At 49.0% G+C, this 27882-nt stretch overlaps 1 protein-coding gene across 2 annotated transcripts; it reads right to left on the reverse strand.

Annotated features, from left to right (window-relative positions):
- Window positions 1-53: 53 nt before the first annotated feature.
- Window positions 54-27716, reverse strand: Smg5 (SMG5 nonsense mediated mRNA decay factor). 2 transcript variants are annotated; one of them, XM_021157489.3, is made up of 22 exons: window positions 27499-27716; window positions 21202-21300; window positions 20637-20718; window positions 20121-20277; window positions 17498-17587; window positions 16431-16520; window positions 15378-15456; window positions 13524-13649; window positions 13347-13415; window positions 12347-12555; window positions 11732-11869; window positions 10988-11590; window positions 9386-9561; window positions 8575-8650; window positions 7814-7989; window positions 6460-6618; window positions 3678-3737; window positions 3195-3354; window positions 2755-2845; window positions 1989-2063; window positions 1502-1640; window positions 54-1369 (listed from the first exon to the last, which is right to left on the reverse strand). In XM_021157489.3, the coding sequence occupies exons 1-22, from the start codon at window positions 27570-27572 to the stop codon at window positions 1286-1288; spliced, it is 3012 nt and encodes a 1003-aa protein (XP_021013148.1). In that variant the 5' UTR covers window positions 27573-27716; the 3' UTR covers window positions 54-1285. The 2 variants fall into 2 exon arrangements, with proteins under 2 accessions (XP_021013148.1, XP_021013147.1); XM_021157488.3 differs by having other exon boundaries at window positions 20595-20718.
- Window positions 27717-27882: the final 166 nt, after the last annotated feature.

Raw genomic sequence — 27882 nt, forward strand, 5'->3', positions numbered from 1 at the left:
CACACCAAATCCACCCCAGCAAAGCTCCTGACAGAAGACACAGCAGGCAGAGAGCACTTGGGAAGGGGTCTTTATTAAGTGATGCTTGAGTCTCAAGTCTGCCAGAACTGGAAATGTGGTAACCCCAACTGTTCCCTGGTTTTCCCAGACCTTCTTTCTTAGCGGAAGGCAGGAAGCCAGCTCCTCTTAAGCACAGCCAAAGCAGCTAGGCCAGTTGGGGCAAGGAGGGGGAAGCAGAAAAGAACCCAGCCCCAGCTATGCTCTGCTTCCAGCCTGAGGGGTAGAACTGGGGTCATCCTGGCCAGAGCCTCTCCTATAGCTCTGCTCTCAGGGTGCTACTCTGCCCCTGAGTATTCATGATCTCTGCTCCTGTGTCATCTGACACTCCAAAAGCCAGCCTGTGCTCAGCCTACCAGGGCTCTAGTTCTGGGGGTGGGCAAAAGGAGGGTACTCTAGGATGGAGGAGGGCCCCAAGTAAGCAGCTCCCAGGGACCTTGCCCCTCTGCCACATTTCCTCCAGCCCTCCCTGGATGGTCAGAGGGGTGGCCTTGGCCTTTGCTCCCTCATTGGCACCCCTTATCCCAGCACAGCAGCCAAGAGCACAAAGCACAATGACTGCTGGTGGGGAAGAGATGACTGCTGGTGTACAGCCAGCCAGCCCACACCCTAAGTGGGCCTGAAAGCTGGGCAGCAGCAGAGAAGTGGGGCCTCCAAGTGTGCAGACCCTGCTTCCCTAAGAGCCCTCACAGCTGGCTCCAGAGCTGCCCTGTTCCCCATGGGAGACAAGGGATGAGGGGGTCCTTGAGGATGGGTGGGGTCTGCAGAGAACCATGCAGACACTCAGTATCTCCCCACTCTTCCCTGAGAGCTAGGGGCTCCAAACTCCCAGCCCCACCCACCCTGAATCTTGGGTGAGGACAGGGCCCTTCTGTCATCCTTTCCTCTCAGAAGTCCAGGAACTGCTCCAATGAAATACAGACCCCCATGCCTGCCCCTGCCCCTGCCCCTGGGGACTGCAGGTTTAAGGTGGAAGGCTGGCCGGGGGTCCATGGCCACTCCTACTCCAAGCACTTCCTCACTTTCCTGATTTCGCCTTGGCAACAGGGGCCCCCATCCTCCCCACTGGCTCCTGGGCCCTCCCTGCAGCCTCAGTGCAGCTGGCCTTCCTTCCTGTTTGCCTGCTTGAGTCTGCATGTGGTGGGGTGACTACAGGTGGTGGTCCTGGTCGCCAGGGAGAACAGGAGAAATCTGGAGTCAGCCCCACGGCAGGGCCTGGGGGCCAGTGTCAACCAATCTCCTTCCACTGCCTGTAGAAGTCTAGAACGTTCTTGACGTCCACACTGGCATGGGCAGCAGCTTGCAGGGCAGCCTGTAGAACAGCAGAGGAAGTCTATGAGGAGTACTAACCCGAGACAGAGGGCTCTGGAAGGGCAATGCAGGAAAGGCAGCTTGTCTGGAGGGTCTCAAGATGTCCACGCTCCCCAGCTCACCCGAGACTCACCTGCATGGGCCCAGAGAGTGCACTGGGGTTGTCCAAATGAAGGCCCGTGATAATGGTCACCATGCCACTTGGGTCCTCCTCCCCTGCCCCCTGGGCCAGAGTTAGCTGTCTGCAGCTGTCCAGGATCTTATACAGAGTCCTGGGAATGCGGAGTAAAGGGAACAAGGTCAGGCATTTCCATATCTGAACTTAAGACTCTCCAGGAGACAGGACAAGCTAGAGACTGGGAGAGTGCTAGGAGATAGAACAGGCAGCTGGTGGCAGTGGGGCACAGAAGCTGGCCCTGGCGAATGTGCTAGGGGTTGTAGCCAAGGATAATGAGCCTAGACATCTCTGCTCAAGGGAGAGAAGGGTTTTGAGCTAAAGCAACTTTGGAATCATGAGAGGGTCCTGGTAGGCTATGCTGACCTTCCCACTCCAAGGGTAGGAGGAGTTTACAGAGGGGTGAGCAAGTCAGCTTCTGACAGGTTCTAAGGGAACACTTTACCAGGCATCTGCATCCTGCCTCTTCAGTTTATGCCGCTCAAAGCTCTTCCCCACCTCCTTCTGGCAGCGAATGTATCTGCAAAGATCACAAAGGTGGGACGGGGGATAGGGAGGGTGCCTCACACAAAGCAGGCCATTGTAGCTGGGCAGGGCATGTCAGCTCAGGGAGACAGGGCAGCTGTGTCCCTCCCATCAGGCTGTTTGGAGCCATTTTAAAGTGGCTTTCTGGACACTGGGCTGGCTTTCTCTACTGATAACATCAAGTTTCTGACTTTCCCAGGGGAGGAGCCAGAAAGCAGCAGAAGCAGACACTTTCAAACTGGAGGTCCTGGCGGTGACCTCCAAACAAGCAGGCCTTGTGCAGCTTCCTGGCCAGGCAGACCAGAGGCAGGATGGAGGAGGAGAGCTCTCTCTCCTCTTGCTCCAAGGCTAGGAAAGAGGGGGCGGGGGCCTAGGCTGAACTCCTGCTTTTCCCTGGATCTCCACCTTCAAATGAGCCCCAGCCAGGAGCTGGGCCCCAACTGTTACTTTTTCCCAGCAGGTGCTGTCTAGAGTCTGCCTGAGAAACACAGGGCAGCCGCTCAAATTCCCTAGGGCTCTCAGCTATTCTGATCTCCTTGTCTCAAGCAGCTGAGACCTCCCAAAGTGGCATGCGAATCATGTGAGCAAGGTCTGAGGCATGGCTCTCCCTCGAACAGAGCAGAGCTCCTGAGCACAGATAGTGGGCACAGGCTGCACAAGATCCAGCCACGTCTGCACTCTCTCACCTGTTTCCCTTTTTAAACTCTGCCTCCAGGTACCGGATGCCATCCCTGGCCCCTGGTTGTTCTTTCTTGAGCAAGTCCAGGCCATCAATCACTGGTGGGCAGAGCAAGAGTTGATAAGGACAAGACAGTAAGCTCAGACTGCAGACCACTCTGCATGAAATTACACGGTATGGGAGATGTATGCAGGACTGTGGTGCCCACAAGGTTCCAGAAGCTCTTTGAAAGTGTGACCACCAGCAACGTGCTTAGCAACTTCCCAGGACCTTCCTCTCATCTATTTCTCATGTCTTCTGCAGCAGTGCTTACATAGATGCCTATGCTGAGGCTGCAGTCCACACGTGGTAGGACTTGACCAAGACCACATATACACACTGGACATCAGATAGGGTCTCTCAATCCCCTACTGTTTCTATCTGCACCCAACCTCCCTGTAAGCTTACCTGTCCTTGGAATGATGATGATGAAGCGGCCACTGGTGGCAAGCTGGCGGATGAGAGGGAGGTGGTAGCAGAGGGCTTGGGTGTCAGGGATGAGGTAGGGAGACATGGCTGACTGAGCTTTGGGCTGCTGCAGGCTCCCTTCCAGTTGGGAGACCTCGAGCTGGAAAGAAAAGGCTGAGTGGTTGAAGCTGCATAGAACCCAGTGGTCTGCGCTGAGAAGACACCAGTCAGTCAGTGCCGAGGTAGCTCTTACAGAGTTCCTCCTATTGCTATGCAGATAGGAGACTTTTCAACAGTGACCTTGGGGAAAGTGCATGAACACAAAGCTTGGGGTAGAGAGACAAGGTGAGCAGGAGGCTGAGCACCAGAGAGAACAGTCTGGAGGGCAGGAAAGAGCTCTGAGGAGTGGACCACAGCCATAGCAGGTAAAGCTGAGAATGGGCTTAAGCAAAAGCCAGACCAAGGACAGGAGGATGTGCCTACCTGTAATCGTAGCTGAGCCATGTCTCTCATGAGCCTGTTCCGCCGAGCCTCCTCCTCTGCCTACAAGGAAACTACAGTTATGAGAAGCAGGGCTATGGTCCCCCCTCTGGACTCAGAGGACCAGGTTTGGTTCGTGTGAAGTCCCTTGACTCCTACAGGTGGGAAGGAAGGCATGGAAAAGGATTCATTCTACAATCCCCGTGGCCGACCCATGGTAGGTCATTCCTGGTACAGGAGACAGCTGAGCATTTTTAGCATGGAAGACACTACCTGTTGTGATATAAGCCCTGACCTCTGTTCCTCCTAGCCAGTCCCCCTCTGGAGATACCAAGCACACACACCCTGGCCCGCTCCTGACCTGCCAGTGTTTTCCCATGTAGAGAGCAGTCCACCCTGTCCACATGTGCACCTGCCTGCCATAGCCCCACCTACTCCTTCCTGCTCCCAGCCTGCCTTCCTTGGTAAGTGAGCCAACTGCCAAAGTCAGAATGCTCACGGTAGTTCTGTCTCCCTCTCAGCACATACGTTCTCAGCAGGCTGGCCTTGTCAAGTGAACCCTCTGACCAGCATACCAACATCCTTCCCTTCTCCCAGAAGTGAGGCTTAGCCCAACAACCCTTCCAGGGTCCTCACCTTATCTGGAATTCTTTCAGTTTCAAAATGAAGTTCCAAGCCCTTCACACTCTGTCCTGTGAGGTAACTGGCACCACTGAAGGCTCTCAGGTGAGCCAGGTATTCCTCAGATTGTCATTTTAATAAGTCCAAACTAGACGACTCTACAATCCCAGTTGCTTGGTTTGACAATAATTCCAGGGTTATGCAAGGCTCACTCCTACTCTGCAGACTCCTGCAGTTAAGAACTACCCCTGCCTGCCGGGCGTGGTGGCACACGCCTTTAATCCCAGACTGGGAGGCAGAGGCAGGCGGATTTCTGAGTTCAAGGCCAGCCTGGTCTACAAAGTGAGTTCCAGGACAGCCAGGGCTACACAGAGAAACCCTGTCTCGAAAAAAAAAAAAAAAAAAAAATTGCCCTGCCTTAAAAGCCAACCGTACCCCTGGGGAACAGTGGCAGAGTTCACTGCAGAAATGGAGCCTATGAACCTCACTTTTTATGCTCAATTGTCACTGTGAAATTTCAAGATCCAGAAAGAGAATCAAGGCCCTCGTGTAATTCCGCTCAGGACTCAGAGCAAGTGTGTGAATCCGCCTGAACGCAGGAACGGGAGAGCCTTATCAACTGAAGGATAGAGCACCACTAGCCCAGCAGCTCAGACAAGTGTGGGTTTCCTGGCCTCAGAGAGAAAACCTTTTCCAGAAGGGCCTGCAAGAGTCTTTCTAAGCCTAGCAGACACTTAGCAGTGGGACAACAGCTCCTGGTGAGCACATGGACTACATAGAAATTAAGCCCCTAAAACAGCATGGAACAGTCAGGATGAGTGGTCAAGTTTGATACCAGGCATGGTGGCATAATGACTGTAATCCTAAATATGGTTAAAAAGAGACTAAATCTGAGACAAATCAAAGAACTACGGTTTTCCCCACAACATCAAAGCCCTGTACTCAACCTGACTTGGTGCCCTGGACCTTCCCTTTGCTTTCCCAGACATAAAATGAGGACACGGGCACCCCCGACACAGGGAGGCTGTGGATGAAAAGACAGGGTACTTGCAAAACAGACTAAGCACAGAGTGCTTGACGGGAGATGGCTCCTTGGGGTAAGTCTGTGACCTGGGCAGAGCTAGAAGTCGTGTGGCCTGCAGCATCCAGCTCTACATGAGAGGGTACTACTACTGTCCCCTGTCCCTACCTCTTTGGGAGCTGTTAGACAAAATGCCTGCAAAACCCCTACAACTTTTCTGTGAAGCTGTGTCACTTCCCCATCACTCGAATTTCAGTGGCTCCACCTTCGTGTCTTCCTGGTCAGGACACCAACAAAAGCCTTAACACAAAAGCTTTGTTTGTAATAAAATGTGCCTGCTCTCACGGCATGGCACGAAGGGAGCTTCTGGGGAACATGTCCCCTGATGTGCTGTCACCGTGTCTACTGCAATGCGACTCAGAGACCTGGAAGCCGCTGGCTCACAGCCTGGAGGGAATAAGAGCATCGGGAGGAGCTGGCTTGGAGTGAAGGGCCCTGAGGCTGGCTGACACACAAGAGACACCAACACTACAAAGGACTAGTGCTAATGGGCTCAGGAAGGACAGCACTGCCAGGGTTGCACACGAGTGTAGACGGACAAGTGAAGAGATTGCCACATTTACCACCTAAGTGTCAAAATACTGACCAGTACCAAAGAGTGAATGCTCAGTGCTTGTGCCAAGCAGCACAGGACACTGCCTGCTCTTTGGATGAGACCATGTCTGTTTGAGTTCCACATTCTGTTCCATTCCCCGGAGCCTTAACCTCCGGTGAAAGAAAAGCATAGACCACCTGCTGATTGTTCCCCACCCAGGACGACGACGTATATGGTACCTGACAAGCACCATCATAACCTCTCCACCCTGACCAGAGCTGATCCTATGTATTCCTGCCACTTGTACATGATAGTAAGCTAGCCAAACAAGGTTCAGTGACTTGTCTATTTCATACACTCAGTGGTGACAGAGATGGTCTCAAGACTAAGGACAGGTCAGTCAGGAGCCACACTTCTTAGGCCTTGCTGGGCCTCCAAACTGGCTTCCTAGTTCTTCAGATGAGAATCACCAGTGCAGCTGAGCCCCTACTCTGGCTCTTCAGGAAGCCCAATGGAAAGAATTTCCAGGGAAGGGAAGGCTGACTTACCATACGGAACTGGGCCTGGGCCTGCTGCAGCAGGCTCTCCTGCTCAGACTGAGCAATGCTGACAAAGATGCCGACCTCTGGATTGAACTGCAGGATGCTGCCTTGTAAGCGAGCAACAAAGTGCCCGAAGCTGCGGATATAGCAGATGCGCACCACCGACTGTGGGGAGAAGGGAGATCCAGCTGATTTGAGCAGGCTCTCTCAGCAGCACCTTCAATCGCCTTTGCTCTCACTCTCCTGTCACCCTGTTAACCTCCCAGCAGAGTGGCTCCTTGGAAAGGCACATAGTCTATAGAGTGGGGAAGGCACCACGTTGCAGACTGTGGTCTCCCTTCCACCACCTGCTTGAACCTGCTTGCTCAAGGGTGGAGTTTCCTGCTCATTCGTGCTGCCACGCCCACTGCTGGACCCTGTCGGCTTAGCTGCTTGGAGGCACACACGTGTTCGCCCTGCTACTGGATCCCGAGTTACTTGGCGGGAAATTGGGTTCCCTCCCCCTTCCTTTATAACTGAATGTTGGAATTAAAAAGGCGGGCTTTGAACATGAAATCGTCTTAGCCCCATTCTTTCTTCCGCCCCGTCTAGATTCCTCTCTTTTCAGCTCGAACTGCCATTCTCAGTTGAACCGTTCGTGTTGTGGACTGCGGGCAGGCTGCAACACAGACCACATGTAGAAAAGGAAGAGGCTAGCAGGGCCCAGGGACTCCTAGGAGTGCTGAGCGCAGTTCAGCGGGGCAGCACTTGGTCAGCAGGTATGGGGCCATTTGATACCCAGTACCGCAAAAAGATGACAAAAAAGACAGAAAAGGCACTGCGTCCAGGAGTCTTGGGTTGTAATGCCATCTCTCCTCAGGCTCTTAGCTTCGCAAATGTAAACAAGAGAAACTTAACCAGGATCTCATTTCTCAATTTTTTTTTTTTTTGGTCAGTAAAACCCTGCTTCCTCTCTGCAAGATATAAATCTGACCCAGAACCCTAAAATATAAAGCCAAGTACAGCCAGGCTTCTCTGGCTGTGGAGAAAGCAACCAGGAGGAGGGCCAAGAAAACTCAGTAGCCTGCCTGCTTGGCTGGACTTCCCTTTGCTGCCCCCAGATGGCCTATGTGGTGAGAGACTCAAGGGAAAAAGCTGGTGACCAAAGTGTGTGCTTTCTGGCTCAGCTACTCAGACTGATGGTCGGTTCTGGGCTGGCCGAGAGAGGATGATTCCAAGCCCTGATTAACTTGCTCTGCCCTCAGTAGAAGGAGGAGAACGGAAAAGGAGACACCTGTCAAGATGAGTCTGTGGCCTTGATAATCCCAGCCTTGCTGCCCTGTGTGATGAAAGCCTGGGCCTGTGGCATGAAGTCTCTTACCTCCTCTAAAGCACTGAGCAGGGGCCGATCTGTGTCAAAGTTAAAGCGTCTATGAGCAGCCCGCAGAGGAGGTAGGTTACGCAGTGCCATGTCCTCTGGGAGCAGCAGGCTAGCAGGGAGGTCAGGCAGCTCACAGCCTTCAAGGAGACCTTGGACTTCGGAACACAGAGCCAGGCCTAGGCAGGAGGAGACAATCAGAGCAGTGCCCTGGGGAATGACCACATAGGAGATACAAACCTCCTGTAGGGAATTACCAGGCTGAGATAGGACACAGCCCTAGGACAGATGGTTGGAAGGGGAAGGACAGACACCAAAGCTGGGAAACTGGAGGAGAAAGTAGGGCTGGAGAACAAGGACAGCCAGCCTGGGAGGACCCTTGATGACAAGGAGAGAAGGGCTCTTGAAGAGCAGCAGGCTCGTCTCGGGAGGCAGAACAGCAGGGGCTTTCTACTCGGGAGCTGGAAAAGGGGATGAACTGGTGATCAACTCTGGATGTAACTCCTTCAAGCAGCAGAGATGACTATGACAACCCTGGCTCCCAGCCTCCTCCCTGTTCTCACTCCTTCCCCAGGGAGCACACCCTATTCACATGAGACCACCAGCTCACTAGGAGCAATAGTGTGGAAACTGGAGAGGCCTGGACTATATGCTGACTGCTATGTGAGAGGGAGGCGCTCCTTATCCCAAATGCTGTTACAGGACCGGGCCCCACCAGGTTTGATGGGGCCAGTGAGAGAGAATAGTCTTAGGGCCCCACTCACCAGAATCCTGGAGCTCAGCAGATGCTGGCAACAGATTCAGCAACACAGACAGGCGGTTCCACAAACTTTGAGAGCTCTGGGGAGAAAAAGGAGGAGTCCTCCAGCCAGAGACAATGCAGAAGAGCAGCAAGAGGGCAAGCATCATACCTGAGGACTTGTGTTATAAGGCCCACAGGGACCTGATAGGCAGATTAACAACAGAAAGCGCTCATGGAGGACTAGGAAAATGGGACCCAGCAGGGCCCCCGGAGCGGTTTTCTGGACTGTGAAAATGAGAGCCAGAGGCTAGCTTCTCCTCTCTAACAGAAACTCACAGGAAGGAAACAAGGCCTTTCACAGAGTGAGACTCTAACGCTGAGCGCAAGCCTAGCGCAAGCTCAAGAGCAAGCCTCTGACCCCAAGGTGGTGCAGGCCCCACACAGTCCCTATGGCAGCAAGCCTGGCAACAGCGCTCCCAAGGGGTGACCTCAGTCTTCAGTCTTGGCTGGAAAGCCTCAAATCTGCTCCACGTTTCCATCTCCACTGCTGCCCTCTGCTTTGCTGTCTCTTTCCTCTGAATTCTTTCATGTTTACTGAGCCTGGTCTCCCGTACTACCCAGAATGTCAGTTACTATGGCAGCTCTGAGAGAATAAAGCAGGATGAGCAGCTTCCTCTGCGCCCTGGCCATACACTCTGAGGGAGAAGGTCATGTCTACTGTTGCCGGGCCAATTAGGTTCTTGGCAGATCACCACACAGCTGCCTAGGCCCCTTCCTATCTCATCACCATTCCAACCTTTTAGGACCTGAAGATTAGGACATGGAATAGACACCTGTGCACACACAATGATGAGGTCAGGGTTGGTTCGCAGCCAGTCCAGGAAGACCTTCACAGCAGGAAGGAGGCCCTCAGCCATCAGGGCCTGCAGCTTCTCCTGAAGGCTGCGCTCGTTGCGACAGGAGCGGTTGCTGGACTCGCTCCCCTCTGACTCAGAGCCATCTTCAGAGGCTGGGTTGGGCAAAGGAGAGAAAAGAGGCTAACACCATTTGGCAACAGGCTTCAACATTTTCAGGGAACATTACCCACTCATCACAGCCAACCTAGGGTCTGCGTTCTGATGTCACTCATTGTCAAATCCGTGCCCCATTACTCCAGGTCTACTAACTTTTAAACCAAGAGCTTCCTGCTAGGATTAAAGGCATTAGCACGATAACTGACTACACTTAAAATTTCTTCTTTTTTTTTTTCTCGTTGTTTGTTTGTTTTTTTAGAGACAGGGTTTCTCTGTGTAGCCCTGGCTGTCCTGGAACTCACTTTGTAAACCAGGCTGGCCTCTTAGAAATCCACCTGCCTCTGCCTCCCAAGTAGTGGGATTAAAGGTGTGCACCACCACTGCCCGGCTACTTAAAATTTCTTTTTTGGTTTTTCGAGACAGGGTTTCTCTGTGTCCCCCTGGCTGTCCTGGAACTCACTCTGTAGACCAGGCTGGCCTCGAACTCAAAAATCTGCCTGCCTCCGCCTCCTGAGTGCTGGGATTAAAGGTGTGTGCCACCACACCCGGCTACTTAAAATTTCTTAAATCTTAAATCTGTCAGGCACTATGTTAAACACTAGGAACACAAACAAAAGGCCTATAAGTCAGCTCAGTCTAGTCTCAAGACAAGTAGGCAGGAAGGTCTCAGCGGACAGCAGCAGGTGGTGGTTGCACTGTGACAGATGGCAAAGGTAACTCACAAGGAGAAGATCTCACCGGCCTCAAGCAAATCCCACATGCACTGAGTGTTCTTTTTAAAGATTTATGTGGTGCATATATTTATTTAATCCCAGCACATAGGAGGCAGAGGCAGGCAGACCTCTGTTTGAGGCTGGTTTACAGCCTCCAGGACAGCCGGGACTTCATAGAAAGACCTTGTCTCAAAAACAAAACAAAACCAAACAAACAAATAAGAAAAGCAAAGAGTGGGCTTACTATGGCACAAAGGAACAATCTTTAACATGCCTCAGACAAAGGGGACATCCTGTACGAAGTCTGAAGCGTTTACAACAGGGATGGCAGCTCTTCCACTACAGATTGCTAAACTGAAGGCAAGACACCACCCTAGCCGCTGGGGAGCAGCTCAGTGTGTAACACGAGGCCAGCATGCACGAGTTACTAGGCTGCCTTCTCCAGGAGTAGCAAAAGAAAAGACAACACTCCAACAACGTCTAGCCTAGTGCTCAGGAAGCTGGATGCCATGAGGGAAGGGAAGTACAACTTCCAATATGAGGAGAGAAGGGAGTGAAGCTGGAGCAGTCTGCAGTGGAAAGCAGCAAGACAGCAAACGTTCTGGAGGCTGGAAATGAGTACGTGCACAGGACAAGGATTCTACAGTGACAGCAAAGCCCCAAGGGTGAGGTCACTCTGGGAGAAGGTGGACTCTCTGCACCCACGCACCTGGTTCTAAAGGCTTGTCCATATCCCCGTTGACACAAGGCCTGGGACTGACCACACTGTTAGGTTCCGTGGTGGGCTGCAGGAGCAGGTTGCTGAAAGTGGGAGCCAGTCGGAAGCAGCGCTTGGTCTGGAACATCTGGGTGGACATGGCTTGTAAATTGCTGGCAATGCTTGCTTCACTGGGGCCCAGGGGGCCATTGAGGGAATCTGGAACCTCTGATCTGGCCTGAGGGGGCTCCTGGGCTGGCAATCTTGTCCCCTCCTCATCCTCCATATCTTCCAGGTCTGACCGGGACTCCTGGCTGTTCATTTCTGAGTCTGTCTCTGCATCAAAAGCAGTGCCCCTGCCTTCCAGGCTCTTATCAGAGCCACTGTCTGAGCCGTCACTGGCCTGGGCAGAGTCATGGCTAGAGTCAGATTCAAAACCCTCACTCAGGTCACTGTCATCACCAGCTTTAGGAGGATGGTGGCGGCGGCGACGACGTAGACAAGAGAGTCGGGAGTGCTTACGGCTCTTTCTGCCCTCATCAGCTTGGGGCACCACAGTGGGAGGCTCAGGCTCTGGCTCCTCTTTTTCTAGTGCTTCTTTTGACTCTGGTTCATCTGTGTAAGAGGGGAGAGGAACAGAAAAAAATATAAGCTGGAACATGTCCTCCCACACCACCTCCCACTGGGTATGGCTTCCCCTCCTGACTCCCAAGTCCCAGGTAAACGTTCCAAGCATAACCTCCCCCAGCCTCGAACCTGTGCCATCACTCTGAAAAGCTGAGACAGGGTTCTCGCCCTCTTCCAGCTCCGCCTGCAGCCGTATGTTGACATGATTGATAAGGTGGGAGAAGAGGGCCAGGGTGAAAGCAATGGCTGCACTATAATGCTTGGATCCTAAAACCAGGAGAGCAGGAGTAAGCACCATCAGTTCCACCCTGTCCTGCCTGCTGTCAGCTCACCCAACCACCCAGCTACTCCTCAAAGCTGGCTGTGTGAACAAGGCTTTAAGTGTCTGGAGTAGTATCCACCTTCCCAAAGGGAGCATGTCCCAGCTCACCCACACTTCTCATGTAGGTGCATCCTCTTACCCTAGTTTACTTCCCTTGGCCTTGGGACTGTTCCCACAGAACAAGAACAAGACCCTTGGATTCCTAGCACTGCCTCTCCTACTACCTCTGCCACAAAGGGTTTCAGACTGCCTAAGTGCTCCAGTAGCAGGGCCTGGACGCTGAAGACTATGCCTGACTATGGAGGGGTTACCTCTACACACCAGGATGTTACCCAGGTAAGAAAGGGATTACCGTGGAAGAAAGTCTTGTGACTACACTGCAAGCAGAACAGCGGGGAGCAAAAGAACATGGTAAGGGGTACCTGCTCTCTTTAAACTGTGCACACCCATGAGGCAGATGATGGCCATCTGAAAGATGAGCAGGTCGGGGAGGAAAGCATATCCACTTTCACACTCCTCCTCATCCTCGTTGGTTAGACCAAGGTTGGGTGAGGAGGGCAGGTAGAAGAGGCAGAGGTTGAAATCCTCTAGGACTGACTGGCAGAGTGAGGTCAGTTCTGAGTCCACGGAGCTGTGGAAAGGCAGGAGGGACAAGGGACGTCAGTGATGGGCTGGAGCTGGTAAAGAACTATGAACGCAGTTCAAGGGTAACATATTTGTCAAGCATGCATACGGCCATGGGTTCAACCTTCAGCACATCAAATCAATCAATCGACCAATCAATCTGTTGTGTAGGCCGGCTCACGCCTTTAATCCCAGCACTAGTGAGGAAGAGGCAGGCAGATCTCTGTGAATTCAAGGCTAGCCTGATTCACATAGCTACATTGCAAGTTTCAGGCCACCAAGGGTCACACAGTAAGACTCTGTCTGGAATAGAGACTGTGGGAATTGGGGGTCTGAGGGAGCTGATGTCAAAAGAAGACAAAATTGATGCTTCCTAGTATGAGCAAGGCCCTCAAAACACAAAGGAAAGAATATGAGTGTCTGCCGGGCGTGGTGGCGCACGCCTTTAATCCCAGCACTCGGGAGGCAGAGGCAGGCGGATTTCTGAGTTCGAGGCCAGCCTGGTCTACAAAGTGAGTTCCACGACAGCCAGGGCTACACAGAGAAACCCTGTCTCGAAAAAACCAAAAAAAAAAAAAAAAAAAGAAAAAGAAAAAGAAAAACCAAAACCAAAAAAAAAAAAAAAAGAATATGAGTGTCTATTGAGTCACTTGGTCACTCCTCTAGCATCTAATAAGCCATGATGGCCAACGAGAACCAACTAGTGAGCCTTTCCCACAGAAAGCACAGTCAACAAACACTCCTTCCTTGGAGCACTGAGGCTAGCGCTTGGTTGATACCATTCCTGTTCACACTCACCTACTTTTGGGCTGTAACAGGCTTTGTAGGTACATGAAGTTCACCAACAACCTCTTAATGTCTTTGCATCTGAAATGAGAGGAACCCAAGGTACATGCAGAGTGTTTCTACAGTCCCTGTGGTCCCACTGCAGCCACTGCAAAAAGAGCCCTCCTCCTCCCCATTGGCCCCGCTTACCGCTTTTTGCTAGGGGAGAGCTTCCTGGTCTCAGACTTCTTCAACTGGTGATACATTTTGGCTGCCTTGTCATATAGTCTCTTGAGGTTCCCATAGGCTCCCTCAAAGGACACTTCCGACTGGATGCTGAAGGAGAAACAGGGGTAAGCTACTGCATCTGGACAGGGGAATAGGAGGAAATGGGAAAGTCACCTGTTGGGGCTTTAAGAAACCATTACAGCAAATAAAGGGTGCTTCAATTTCTTTATACAAACTCAGTCATCTTTCCTGAGGAGGGAGACAGGGATGGATAGATACACAAACAAAGACAGACAGATGGATACACAAAGACAGACAGACACATAGACACAGAAAGAGAGAGAAAGAGAGAGAAAAAAATTGATTCATTCAAGTAAAGGTGGTAACATCTATAATCTCCTCTCAGTGTAGAAGAGGGCAATTAATCCTACTTTGTTACAAGCTTAACTTACCATTCCTGAAATATATTATCTTAATTTGCAATGGACAGCACTGCACAAGCACTTACTGCAACCAAGTGTATTTACCTGCAGTGTTTATTAATGCTTCAACACTTAACCTGGGTCAGGCACACAATGTACCTTAACATACAAAGATTTTTTAAAAGAGCCTGCAAGAAGAAACCATCCAAGGTTACACAGCTGGCACAGCTGGCACAGCTGGCACGTGGTAGTACAGAATCCTCAATGAAAACCTATATCATTACAAAACCAACGACTTTGGCACTATATGACATATTTGTCTTGGTAGCATTTTCTTTTTTCTTTTCTTTCTTTCTTTTTTTTTTTTTTTTTTTTTGGTTTTTCGAGACAGGGTTTCTCTGTATAGCCCTGGCTGTCTTGGAACTCACTTTGTAGACCAGGCTGGCCTCGAACTCAGAAATCCGCCTTCCTCTGCCACCCGAGTGCTGGGATTGAAGGCGTGTGCCACCATGCCCGGCTTGGTAGCATTTTCTTGAGACAGGGTGTCTTGTAGCTAAGGCCTGCCTTAAACTCCTGCTCCTCCTACTTCTGAGTCCCAGCACTCACAACCATCTGTAACTCCAGTTTCAGGGATCTGACCTCCTTGGGCATTAGGTATACTTGAAAGGTAAAAACATACATACATACATACATACATACAGGCAAAACACTTGTACACATAAAATAAGGAAAATTAAGCAAAAACAAATTTAAATGATTAAAAAAATAAAACAGCAAATTTTCTTGTACAGAAAGTCAGCAGTCCTGGCTATTATGGTAGATACAGTTATACCTCAGGAGACGGAGGGAGGGAGGGAGACCACTGTCAAGTTTGAGGTCAGCTTTCGCTACACAGTGAAATCAAGGCCAGCTCCAGGCACACAGCAAGACCCTATCTCACAAACCAACCAACATGAGAATAATAAAAGAATAGCCTCACATTTACCATGAGAGTGATGTCATCTTAACATCTCAAGGGCCCATAAATCCATGTAGCTCTGTAAAATGCATAAGGGCTTTGTCAGGGTTCCTTTGAATGAAGAGACCCTCAATCTAGCATGCCTCTATCATAGCCAGAAGCTGACAAGAAAGATGGAGAAATAGAAATGGGGAGGTAGCCAGGCGTGGTGGCCCACGCCTTTAATCCCAGCACTCGGGAGGTGGAGGAAGGCGGATTTCTGAGTTCAAGGCCAGCCTGGTCTACAGAGTGAGTTCCAGGACAGCCCGGGCTACACAGAGAAACCCTGTCTCGAAAAACAAAACAAAACAAACAAACAAACAAAAAACCAAAAAGAAAAGAAAAAGAAATGGGGAGGTAAGAAAACAGGGACAATGTAGGACTGCAGGTCTTGGGAAAGAGCTGGCAAGCACTTACCAGCGCAAGTAGCAATACATGGCTTCCACGTTGTAATACTTGCTGCCTGCAAGGGTACCCAGCTGATTGAAGGGCATTCCTGGAATCAAAGAGAACCCACAATCTTTAGTCAAGGCTGTCAGAGATTCCATCGGTAAAATTGGCCAGCGCTGCCAGAGCTGCAATGTCAGGTGGCCAGCACAACTCTCGCTCCTCCAAGAGGTCACTAGCCTTTCTTGCTATCATTCCATTTTGGTTTCCCGGACTCTTCTGAACCCTGGGCTGCACCCTTTCAGTTACACTGCAACTCTTTTTTGTTGTTGTTGTTGTTTTGAGACAGGGTTTCTCTGTGTAGCACTGGCTGTCCTGGAACTCACTCTGTAGACCAGGCTGGCCTCAAACTCAAATCCACCTTCCTCTGCCTCCCAAGTGCTGGGATTAAAGGCGTGCACCATCACTGCCCGGCTTACACTGCAGCTCTTTAATGGAGCCCACTCTTTTCTTCTAGCTCAGTCTGTTTTAATGTCTGAGCTCCTAACTACACCCTACATGTGAATCCCCAATTCTGTCTATAATGGCATCTTTAAAATACATAGATAGGATCTCATAGCTCAGGCTGGTCTCAAACATGGTATATAGTCAAGTAAGACCTTAAACTTGTGATCTTCCAAATTCTACCTCTCAAGCTTTGGGATCTTAAGTGTACACTACTGGGCTAGTGTACTCTGCAGTGTTAGAGATCACTCACAGGGCCTCACGCATGCTTGTCAAGTCCTCTACCAACTAAGCTACAACCCCAGCCCCTGTATGAAGTCTGTGGGGCAAGCTGATGCATGATTTCTTCTTTCTACAGAACGCACAGACAGGGGAGCTGTTCCCCTCTTCTTCTCTGTTTAAGACTTGTCCCTTTCTCTTCCCTTTCCTCCATCTCTGTGTGTCACACAGGGGAGACAATATACCCATGAGATATAAATATGAGCAGGAGAATCAAGGACCTGGAGAAATGAGCACAAGGCCTGTCTGGCCAACACTTCTCCAAGATGCTCTGGTTAGAACATTGGTTAGGACACTTACCAATCTGGGGAGCCACTGACAAGGCCTGATAGTAGAATCTCTCAGCTAGCAGCTCGGTGTCCACACCAGCCAACTCATTCTGATAGCGTGCTATATGAGAGAAAAAGGAAGAGAAACACACTGATTCTGTGATTTAGAAAGCTCTCTCCCACATCAGAGCCTACCCTAAAAGTTATAAGGAGTCTGGGAAAGAGAGACATGAACTAAGACCCAGGCTGTAGGATCTTTGACATAGTCCAAGTCTGGCTTGACTCTTTTCCTTACTGATAGATTCAAAATAGAATATAATTGCTTGCAAAGAGCTCTGGTATTTGGTTCTGGAATGTAACTGGTTAATTCTACAGGAAGAGACTGGTCCACCTAATGTGAAACAGTGGACACTATGCACACTAGTGGCTGTGAACAGACCAGGAGTATGGCAGGGACAGAGCCAAGGGAGCTTAAGGTAGTAAAATATAATGTTCCCAGCAAGTCCACAACTGCAGCCCAGTAAGGAATGGATGTCTATAAAGACTAGAACTTCAGAGCTATAAATAAAGCAAGAGAGCACCTTTCCAGTCTCAGTAACACGCACCATGCAGTAACTGCTCTTTTGTTTGTTTGTTTGGTTTTTGAGACAGGGTTTCTCTGTGTAGCCCTGGCTGTCCTGGAACTCACTTTGTACACCAGGCTGGCCTCGAACTAAGAAATCCACCTGCCTCTGCCTCCTGAGTGCTGGGATTAAAGGTGTGCGCCACCACTGCCCGGCCCTCTGAGCTTCTTGATGCTCAAGTTCTGACTTACCTTGGGAGTCCAGAGAGATAACAGAAAGCCTCCAATGAGGATAAGGACTCAAGTTACAATATTTCTGACCTACTGAAATAGTGATCATAATAACTACTTCAAATATCAAAGTTATTTCCCCATTCCTAGCTCTCCATAGAGAACTGACTTGCAGGCAGTGAAAGACAGAACACTGCTACTATTTCTTTAGCTATTCAATATGTAGAAGCTGGTACCATCAACTGAAGCAGTCTCGAGTTTTCCTACAGCCCAAAGCATTAGAAATGAAAGGTACAGATTCTTACACAGATCCCCCAGGTACACCAGACATCGGTGGCAAGCCATTTGAGCCCAATCCATCTCCTTTCCTGAAGCAGATACTGGCTTCTTGAATCCTGAAAGGGACAGAGAGATAGATATATATTAATTTATGAGCCCATTCTTCCACCCCCCACCTAGGTAGAAATGTCACTTAAATGAAGAAAAGAGGAGGAGATGCTGAACCAGCCTTGGAACTGTCTTATAGAACTGAGTAGACACGTATTTAGGAAACAGGTAGACACACAGAGGCACAAAGGAAAGAAAACCTTCAAAAGAGGACAGTGTCTAAGAGGAAGGCCATCTGAAAGCTCAACCTAGGATGTCTAACAGAAAGAAGAGATGAGGCTGTAGTGACTGGAAAGGTAAGGGAGGAACTATATCAAAGCTACCTATGTGAAGGTACAGAGTTTGGTCTAAGATTCAAAAAGGCAGCAAGGCAATGGTGGTGTACACCTTTAATCCCAGGACTTTGAGTCAGAGGCAAGTGGATATCAGGGCTGGCCTGGCCTATAAAGCAAGTTCCAGACAGCCAGGGCTACACAGAGAAAGCCTGTCTCAAGATAAATTAACAAAAAGATTCAAAGAGACATGGTAGATTGAGGGTTTCTTCAAACAGGGGTACTCTGACACATAGCTAGGCAGAGTGGTGCAAGCCTTTAATCTTAGCACTTGAAAGGCAGAGGCAGGTAGATCTCTGAGAGGTTTTTTTGTTTTGTTTTGTTTTTTAAAGATTTATTTATTATTATATGTAAGTACACTGTAGCTATCTTCAGACACAACAGAAGAGGGCATCAGATCTCATTACAGATGGTTGTGAGCCACCATGTGGTTGCTGGGATTTGAACTCAGGACCTCTGGAAGAGCAGTCAGTGCTCTTAACCACTGAGCCATCTCTCCAGCCCCCAATCTTTGAGTTTAAGATTAGCATCATCTACAGAATGAGTTTCAAGACAGCCAGAGACAAATAGTGAGACCCTGACTCAAAACAAAACAAAGATGAGCCGGGCGTGGTGGTGCACGCCTTTGATCCCAGCACGTGGGAGGCAGAGGCAGGTGGATTTCTGAGTTCGAGGCCAGCCTGGTCTACAGAGTGAGTTCCAGGACAGCCAGGGCTACACAGAGAAACCCTGTCTCCAAAAACCAAAAACCAAAAATAAATAAATAAATAAACAAAGATGATTCAAAGAACAGCCTGACTCTAGAATCCAGACCCTCAAGCCCTGTGACTTTGCAGGTCCCCTGCAAAGATCCACTCTGAAAAACTTTTCCTGATGTTCCTGTAGATTTTCTACTTGGCTGAATGAAGAAAACATCAAAGAGAAATAGATAGTGTTCTGGGACCTGACCAGACCATCTCAAGCAAATTCTGAGGCTCTGGATCCCCTGGCTTTCTAGTTAAGCATATACACAGTATCTGCACATTAATCTTGTGGTTGGTTGTTTTGTGGTATTAGGGCTGTAATCTAGGGCCTCACACAGTCAGAAAAGCACTCTATACTGAGCTGCAATACGTCAGCATCTGTGTGTACACACATGCATGTGTACGGGGCAGATGTAGACACTGAGTATCTTCCTCAAGTGTGCTCCACCTTCGCTTACTATTTTATATAATATATATTGTGTGTGTGTGTGTGTGTGTGTGTGTGTGTGTATGCGAGTGGAGACTTGCATGGCATGCTACACATGTGGAAACCAGAGGACAACCTCTGGGAATTGATTCTTTCCTTCTGTTGTGTGGATCCCAGGGTTGAACTCAAATTAGCAGGTTTGGCAGCAAATGTCTTAACTCACTGAGCCATCATCCTAGCCCTCTTCACCTTCTTTTGAGTAACTGAACCTGAAGCTTACCAAGTCAGCTGGATCGGCTGAACAGCAAAGCCCAGGGATCTTGCTGCCTCCTCCTTCTAGAGCTGTGATTACAAACCTGCAACCTCCGCCCCTGGGTTCACACGGTGCTGGGTGCTGGAGACCCAAACTCAGGTCCTCGTGCTTCTACAGCAAGCACTTTACTCAGCAACTCCTTTGTTTTTAAATAATATTTTAAGTAAACAAAGCACAGATGCTGTGCTTCTGATGTGAACATTGTCAGGTAGTAGATAAAAGTCTACCTCTTAGTGAAAATGAAAGCTGGGCCAAGGCTCTGGAGGAGGAAAGAGGGCAGAGAACAAGAGAGATGGAAGAAGGGTAGCTGAGCTAAAGGGAGGACCATGAGCGACAGGAAAGCAAAGCAAGGCGCGAGGATCTCAGCAGCTGCACTTCTGAAGACTGTCAACAGCTTTCTGAACATTTCTAACCACTTCACAGCTTCAACCAAATACTGGAAAACAGTCCTCAAAGTTAAAAGAAGCTCCAGCGCTGGCAGGACTCAGCTGGGGGAAGAAAGGAAAGGTTAACAGCACCTTCCATAGCCAGATCTGTACTAGACCCTGGTCCCACCTTCTGCCTCCACGTCAGTTCATAGTCCTGGGCTTCTGCCCCTTAAGACTGTCACTGTAAATAACTCGCGCCATTTGGAGAGCATCCGAAGGTGTTCCATTTGCCTGTTTGGTTACTAGCTATTCAAACACTGAAGACAACGAGGGACAAGAAGCTCAGCATCTCACTCACCCATGAGGGGATCGGTGACGTGAGTCCAGTCGATGCAGCACTGTAGTTCCAGCTGGTAGTGGGACTGGATATAGAGAAGGAGATGCTGGTAGAAGCCAATGCCAGCGACCAGATGAGTCCTGTAGGCACATTCCAAGGTGCTCCGACTGTGGATGTGCTAGAGACCAAGAAAGTAAAGAAATAAGCTCAGAATGCCGCTCCCTCTGCTGCAGCCTGTTCATCTGAGGATCTCTCGTCTCTTCTTGGCTCTAGAGTCTCAAGCACACCTCTCTTCCCACACAAGTTACCCCACAGCCTTAGAGCTGTGTTACTGGACCTCTCATGTGACAAGCTCTATTCTTTTTCCAGTTTCATTTTTGTGTGGCTCCTTGTTTCTGCTCCACCCCTGCATGTACTGCACCCACTTTTCTAGCTCTCTACTTCTTCAACTTCACCTCTTTAAATAAGTTTCACCTGTGTTCTAGGGCCCCTTACCTTTTTGTTAGTCTTGATAAGTTGGATAACTTCATAGTATACCTTTCTCCACAGCAGTTCCTCAGCCTTCCTCCCATAGTCTACTGGATGCAAGAACATAAGCTTCACACAGAGCTCTCGCAGCCTGGGGAGGGAGAATGGAGCATGAGGCACTGTCATCCCTTGACGAGAAACACACAGAGCCAAGGGCAAGGCATGGGCTACGACCAACACCAACAGAGCTCTGCCTCCCAAGAGACATCGTGTCATGACTCGGATTGCCTAGGAAGGCAAGGAGTCTCCAATAGACAGCAACAGGAGCAGGAAATAGCAAGAAGCTTAACACTCTTCATTCCCCACATGGTCTCTTCTCCATCTTAGTTACTTTTTTCCCTTCACATGACCAATTCCCTTCAACTCAAAGGCCATTTTTATGGCTCCAATCTAGTGGATGTACAAGCTGCAGACAGAATGAAGGATTCTCATCTGTTCTCTCAGGGAAGCCAGAGAGTTCACTAGTGTACCATGAGGTCAGGAGGTTAAAGTAATGTATATTAATTTATACCAGCAAAGCTACTCATAAAGGCAGGCAGGGAAATAGACTCTGTAGTTCAAGTCTCCAGCTTACTTGTTCCTCAGGCTAACGTTCTCTGGTTTGAACACTTCCTGATAAGCAGCTTTGTTGCAAAGGATGAGGTCTAGCCGATGCACAGCCTCCACTACAGCCCTGCAGTAAAACAAAGAGCCCCTGAGTCAGACACACAGTTCACTTTGGGTGCCAGAATACAGATTCTAAAGAAACTCTGAAATGGGGAGGAGAGGGAAGGGGAGAAAAATGGAAGGGAAGGCTAAGGGTTAGGAAAATGAAGAGGTAGACTTCACTCCGATACAGCAACCCTGCTCAAGGGATGTGGCAAAAATTAAGACACTGTCTGTCTCTCTGCCTGAGGAAGGTGCTATTAGCATTTAGTGTATTCTACTAAAATTTTTCTGATACACTGATGAACCTACCAAAATAAAAACCTACCCTTTGGGGGTCATGGTGTGATCCTAGGACTTCAAAGGCTGAAGCAGGAAGATGACTTACAATGACAACTTCAACAACAGCCTGGACAATGTAGCAAGGCTCAGGGTAAGAAAATTACCCTACCCATGATGTCAGTATTAACAGTATTAAGGTAGAAACCCCTCACAATACGAAGAGTACAGACTTCCAGACACAGAAGCTCTAGGGTTCTAACCCTGGCAAATTACCCAGCCTCTTAAAGGTCACCATATTAATAAAAATGAGTCACATAATGCAGGTACTTAGAATAGTTTTATAAGATTTAAATGTAACGATCTATTTACAGCTTCAGCATTCAGTAAACATTCAATACAGAGCGATGGAGTGGATTCTTATATAAGAGCTTATTAACTCTGACATAAAAGAAAGACGTTCTCAGTCTGGGAAGATGGCTCACTGGTGAGAACAATTAGTGTGCAAATGTGAGGATCTGAGCCTGAATTCAAGCACACACAGAGTGGACATGACTGTGAGTAACTGAGACTCACACATGCACAATCCTTCCATGTATATGTATATACTTTTTAAAAAAATCTTAACAAAAATAAGGCACCATGGGCTGGCAAACCTTGATGTCAAGCCTGATAACCCGAGTGTGACTCTGGAGCCCCACCCACATGGTGAAGGAGAAGACTGACTCCCATGAAGTCATGGGACACTCACCTGGAGTCATGAAGTTGTCCATGATTCCAGATGAGTGTCAGGGCTATTATGTATGCACAAGGGCAAATGCTTTTAAACGCGCACGCGTGCACGCACACGCGCACCTAAGGCCAGAGGAGGGTGACAAATTCTCTGGAACTAGAGTTAGAGGTAATTGTGAACTATGGGTTTTAAGATTCAAACTCTGGAAGAAAAATATGTACTCTTTATCTCTCCATTCAGAAACACAGACACACACACATACACAGATATATAGGTATATGTTTATTGATACTTTACTCATTATAACAAAATAGAGGTCTCAGGAAAAAAAAACATTTCTCTCATATTCAAAATCTCGTGTGTGTGTATATATATACACGTATGTATGTGGGTGTGTATACATGTAAACAAATGTGCCCATGCATATAGTATAAAATAAAAGAGAAGAAAAGCTAAATATAAAGGGATGAGGAAAGACCAAGTCCATATAGCTTATGAAATATAAGGATAAGTGTTTTTTTGTTTTTTAAATATTCATTTATTTTATTTATATGAGTACACTGAAGTTGTCTTCAGACACACCAGAAGAGGGCATCAGATCCTATTACAGATGGTTGTAAGCCACCATGTGGTTGCTGGGAATTGAACTCAGGACCTCTGGAAGAGCAGCCAGTGCTCTTAACCACTGAGCCATCTCTCCAGCCCCGATAAGTGTTTTTCTAGTTCTAATTCTGTCCTGAGATTTTTTTGAGTGAATTATAAATTTAATGTGAAGTATGCTAAAAGTATGCATATACACAAATAAACAAATGCAAAAAACCCAACAAACAAACAGAACTGAGTGACTGTGTATAGTCCCAGCATTCACGAAGTAGCGGGGGGGGGGGGGGGGGGGGCACATGAGACTATCTCAAAGAGGAAATGGTGGCATGGCCTGATGGCTCAGTTAAGGGTTAAGGCTTTGGACAAAGTCTGCTGACCTCAATCTGTCCTTCAGTCCTACAGAGTAAAAGGGAAAAACTGACTCCCAGAAGTTGTCCTCTAACCACCACACAAGCTCTGGCACTTAATGGCACAAGTATGCCCACACTCATGTACATACGAAATAGATGAACAGAACCTTTTAAAAAAAAACACTTCAGCTGCGCAGTGGTGGTATACACCTTTAATCCCAGCACTTGGGAGGCAGAGGCAGGTGGATTTCTGAGTTCGAGGCCAGCTTGGAGTACAGTGTGAGTTCCAGGACAGCCAGGGCTATACAGAGAAACCATGTCTCGAAAAACCAAAAAAAAAAAAAAAAAAAAGATTGTAGGCTTGGGGGGGCTGGTGAGATGGCTCAGTGGGTAAGAGCACCCGACTGCTCTTCCGAAGGTCCAGAGTTCAAATCCCAGCAACCACATGGTGGCTCACAGCCATCCGTAACGAGATCTGGCGCCCTCTTCTGGAGTGTCTGAAGACAGCTACAGTGTACTTATATATAATAAATAAATAAATCTTTAAAAAAAAAAAAAAAAAGATTGTAGGCTTGGAACCAGACTTCATGGGCTCTAATCTCATCTCTATTTATAGCCAGCTCTGTGGTGTTGCATATACTTCTTTATGTCTCAGTTCACCTTATTATAAAATGGAAATATGACAATTAACTGCTTTGTTAAAAAAATATAACACTCATGACAGTGCTCGGTAAATGTTCAATAAGCATTAATTTCCCTCCTTTTTGTTACATAATTGAGGTGTTTGATTCCAGAAGCTAAGAGGCAAGTGAGCCACAATAGCAAAGACAGCCACAGAAACTGTACCATAGATACCCAAGAAGTCCCCAAAGTAGGCTCTTCTCTAGTTTACACATGAGTACGGCAAATAATAGCTATGGAAGCAGGCAAATTAAGCTCTGCTGTAGACACAAAGGCAACCCAAACACAGACTGATGGTGCCAGGACAAACCAAGATGTGCTCTTAGGCCAGAGAAAGTGGACCACAGCAGGCCTGGACTCTGTATGACCCAGCAGCAAGCACACTACTAAAAGCTACCCTACATAGGGCCAAATGACTGACAGCACCCAGCTGAACGAGTGGGCTGGAAATCAAAGCATTCTCACAGACAAGCTTGATAACTAAATGTTCTGGAGTTCAGTCACCTTTCAGGCTACCTAGAAGTGAGAGCCAAGCCCTTCCTGCCAAGCTGGACTTCAATGCTAGAGGCAGCAGCTTAGTCCCTTGGACAGGGTGAGTTTGTGAGGGACAGGATCTTGCTGTCTTCAGACTCTGAGTTCAAATTCAAGTTACTGTCCTGTCTAGGCATCCTGAGCCCAAAGGGGCTTCAGTACCACAGGCAGACTTAATAAGAGTATAGGTGTTTTGGTTTTTTTTGTTGATGCCACTGGAAGACTGAACCCAGAGCCTCCACTAACCTACTACACCCCCAGCCCAAGCATTTGTACTTTTATGAACAGACTCCAGAAATTTCATTATATTTTCAATTATTTATTTATCTTTTGTTTTTTTTTCAAGACAGGGTTTCTCTGTGTAGCCTTGGCTGTCCTGGAACTCAGAAATCCGCCTGCCCTTGCCTCCCAAGTGCTGGGATTAAAGGCGTGCGCCACCACCCTTGGCCTCAATTTTTAAAAGGAGGTTAATGCCTATTATTCTAGAAAGCTCCAAAGAAAAACACTTAGCTCTGGGAGTACTTAGCACCTCTCCCCCATTCTCTATCAGGCCATAAGCTTCTTCAAGAAACTAGAGAGGGCTGGAGACATGGCTCAGCAGTTAAGAGCACTGACTGCTCTTCCAGAGGTCCTGAGTTCAATTCCCAGCAACCACATCGTGGCTCACAGCCATCTGTAATGAGATCTGATGCCCTCTTCTGGCGTGTCTGAAGACAGCTACAGTGTACTAACATATAATAAATTAAAAAAAAAAAAAAGGAAAAAAAAAAAGCCTATAGAACCTTGCCAGGGCGCAAGCCTTTCGTCTCGGCACTCAGGAAGCAGAAGCAGGCTTATCTCTGAGTTCCAGCCCAGTCAGATCTACAGAGAAAGCTCCAGAACAGCCAGGGCTCAAAAAACAAACAAAACTATAATCTCTCTTTGAAAAACCACAAAAACTAGTCTTGTCTCAAATCAATGTCATACAAATATTTCTAAAATAAGTACAGAGTTAGTAAATCTAATAAATTCATTGGTGTTTATAGATTCCCCAGCATCCCTTTCTCCCCTCTTTTTCTTTGGATAGCCTTAAAAGAAATCAAAATGCTCTATTTGTAGATTGCTAGCTTCAGGAGTTTTTCCAATTTTCTGAAGCTCAATGACAGCTCCACAGACTAACACATTTATCAAAAGTCAGAACGTCAGCCGGGCGTGGTGGCGCACGCCTTTAATCCCAGCACTCGGGAGGCAGAGGCAGGCGGATTTCTGAGTTCGAGGCCAGCCTGGTCTACAAAGTGAGTGCCAGGACAGCCAGGGCTACACAGAGAAACCCTGTCTCGAAACCCCCCCCCCAAAAAAAAGTCAGAATGTCATCACCAGTGCCTTACACACACACACACACACACACCAAAAACCAAACATAACAAAACTGGCTGCCTCAGTTGTTTACCCTGCTCAAAACCAACACAATCACAGATAACACCCCCCCCACCCACACACACACACATACCCACATACATACCCACACATACATACCCACATACATACATACAAGCCACATACTACAAGCAACCTGTCACACACCAGCTCAACCTGTCAGTCCTGTGGAAGGAAGGTGTGAGAAATTGAGAGATTGTCCAGAGCCATTCCCCAGGCTGGAGACGAGCAAGGAATATCGCAGACACTGCCCACGCTGTGTCTCGCAGGCTGCTCAGCACTTCAGTTACACAAGCCATCTCTGGAGAACTCCTCGGCCTGGGGACTACTGCTTGGGGCCCCTTGGTGGGAAGCCGTGGCATCACCTTCCTATTTCCCAACGCGCCTGCACTCCCTTTTGCCTCCTAGCTTACAAGGCCAGAAGAGGCAGGGCACATGAATCAAGCAGCTCTGGGTTTTCTCATGACAGCCTCCATTCAGCAGGGCCTGAGGTAAGACGGAAGCCCGAGCTCCACCTCCTACTAGAAGGCAGAACAGTCAGCATGGTCTCCACTCTTCATCTTCCCGTGACTCAGCTCTGCGATCTACGTTTTACCTATACTCTGTGGGCATGAGATCGTGAGGAAGAACTGAGTCACAGGGTGCCTGGACGGATGGACCCAAAGTCCTCCTTCCTAGCTAACAAAATAACTAGCCCTTCTAGTCTTTATTCGAACTCAGAGTCCACAAAATGTAAGCCATAATGCATTTCATAGTGTATTCAAATCAAACCATATATATATGTATATATATATATATATATATACACATATATATATATATACATATATATAATTTGAAATTTCTTTCTTAAAAGATTTAACTTTAATTTTTGTGCACTGGTGTTTTGCCTACATGTATGTCTGTGTGAGTGTCAGACCCCCATGGTTACAGTTAATGAGCTGCTATCTGGGTGCTGGGAATCGAACCAGGAACCTCAGGAAGAGCAGCCAGGTCTGAGCCATCAATCAAATTCTTCCTTTTTGTTTTTTGTTTGTTTGTTTGTTTGTTTGTTTTTCGAGACAGGGTTTCTCTGTGTAGTCTTAGCTGTCCTGGAACTCACTCTGTAGACCAGGCTGGCCCAGAATCAGAGATCCGCCTGCCTCTGCCTCCCCAGTGCTGGGATTAAAGGCGTGCGCCACCTCGCCCGGCTCAAATCCTTCCTTTTAAGGTAGAAACTGAGGCCCAAGGTCACATAGCGAGAGGGGCAAATGAAGGGCATGAACCTGGTTTGGGGGACGTCAGTCAATGGCTGTTTCCAGTAAACCACAGGTGCCCGGCGGGGTTCTGAGCACCAGTCCCTTTCCGGTCTTCTCCACCCGGGACCCCCCATCCTCAGCTGCCCCCAATTCCCACCGGCTCTCTCCAACTCGGCAAAGCCCCGCGTCACGCCAGGCTCACCGCGGCAGGGGTTCCTGTACTGGCTTCAAACCTCCCACCCACCCACTGCTTCTCAGCTCCTCCCGGGACGCCGGCCCGCACCCCGCTGCACCCCCGCCCTCGCCCGTCCCGCTCGCCTGCCCGCCGCAGGCCCCGCCCCTCGCCGGCCCCGCTTCCCCGCCGCGGCTGCACACACACACCCTGGCCCTCTCACCGGTAAAGCCGCTTGGTGTGGAGGACCTTTGCCTCGGGTTCGCTGCTCTCCCCTGGAGGAGGGCCTTGGCTCATGGTGCCTGGGCCCGGGGGCACCTCCTGGTCACAGGCCCCCGCCACCCACCACTGGCGCCTCCAGTGCCGTCTCCAGCTGTACCCGCAGCCGCCACTGCCGCCGGCCCTGCTCGGCCGCCATCGCTGTGAGGCGGCTGCCTGAGATGGCTCCTCCTCCACCTATCAAACCTCGCGATAGCTGCCGCCAAGCCGCGGACCGGCGACCAACCCACCAAGTCTCGCGAAAAATTGTTTTCTTTCTCCGAGAAGTCACCCGACCTGGCTGTGGGTGGCATGGCTTCTGCTGGGCTTAAGTCCTCGGGGGACACTC

This window comes from Mus caroli, unplaced genomic scaffold, assembly GCF_978045245.1.
Source record: "Mus caroli unplaced genomic scaffold, Mus_caroli_1 scaffold_3, whole genome shotgun sequence".
Taxonomy (NCBI): domain Eukaryota; kingdom Metazoa; phylum Chordata; class Mammalia; order Rodentia; family Muridae; genus Mus; species Mus caroli.

What these genes read in the sequence shown, in the direction of transcription:
- Smg5 (XM_021157488.3), bottom strand. Translation starts at nt 27,572, where the DNA reads ATGAGCCAAGGCCCTCCTCCAGGGGAGAGCAGCGAACCCGAGGCAAAG. An exon ending in CTCTCCCCTAGCAAAAAGCG is followed by an intron (nt 13,416 to 13,523) that starts GTAAGCGGGGCC and finishes CTCTCATTTCAG; the next exon opens with ATGCAAAGACATTAAGAGGT. An exon ending in AGGCAGGATGCAGATGCCTG is followed by an intron (nt 1,641 to 1,988) that starts GTAAAGTGTTCC and finishes CCGCATTCCCAG; the next exon opens with GACTCTGTATAAGATCCTGG.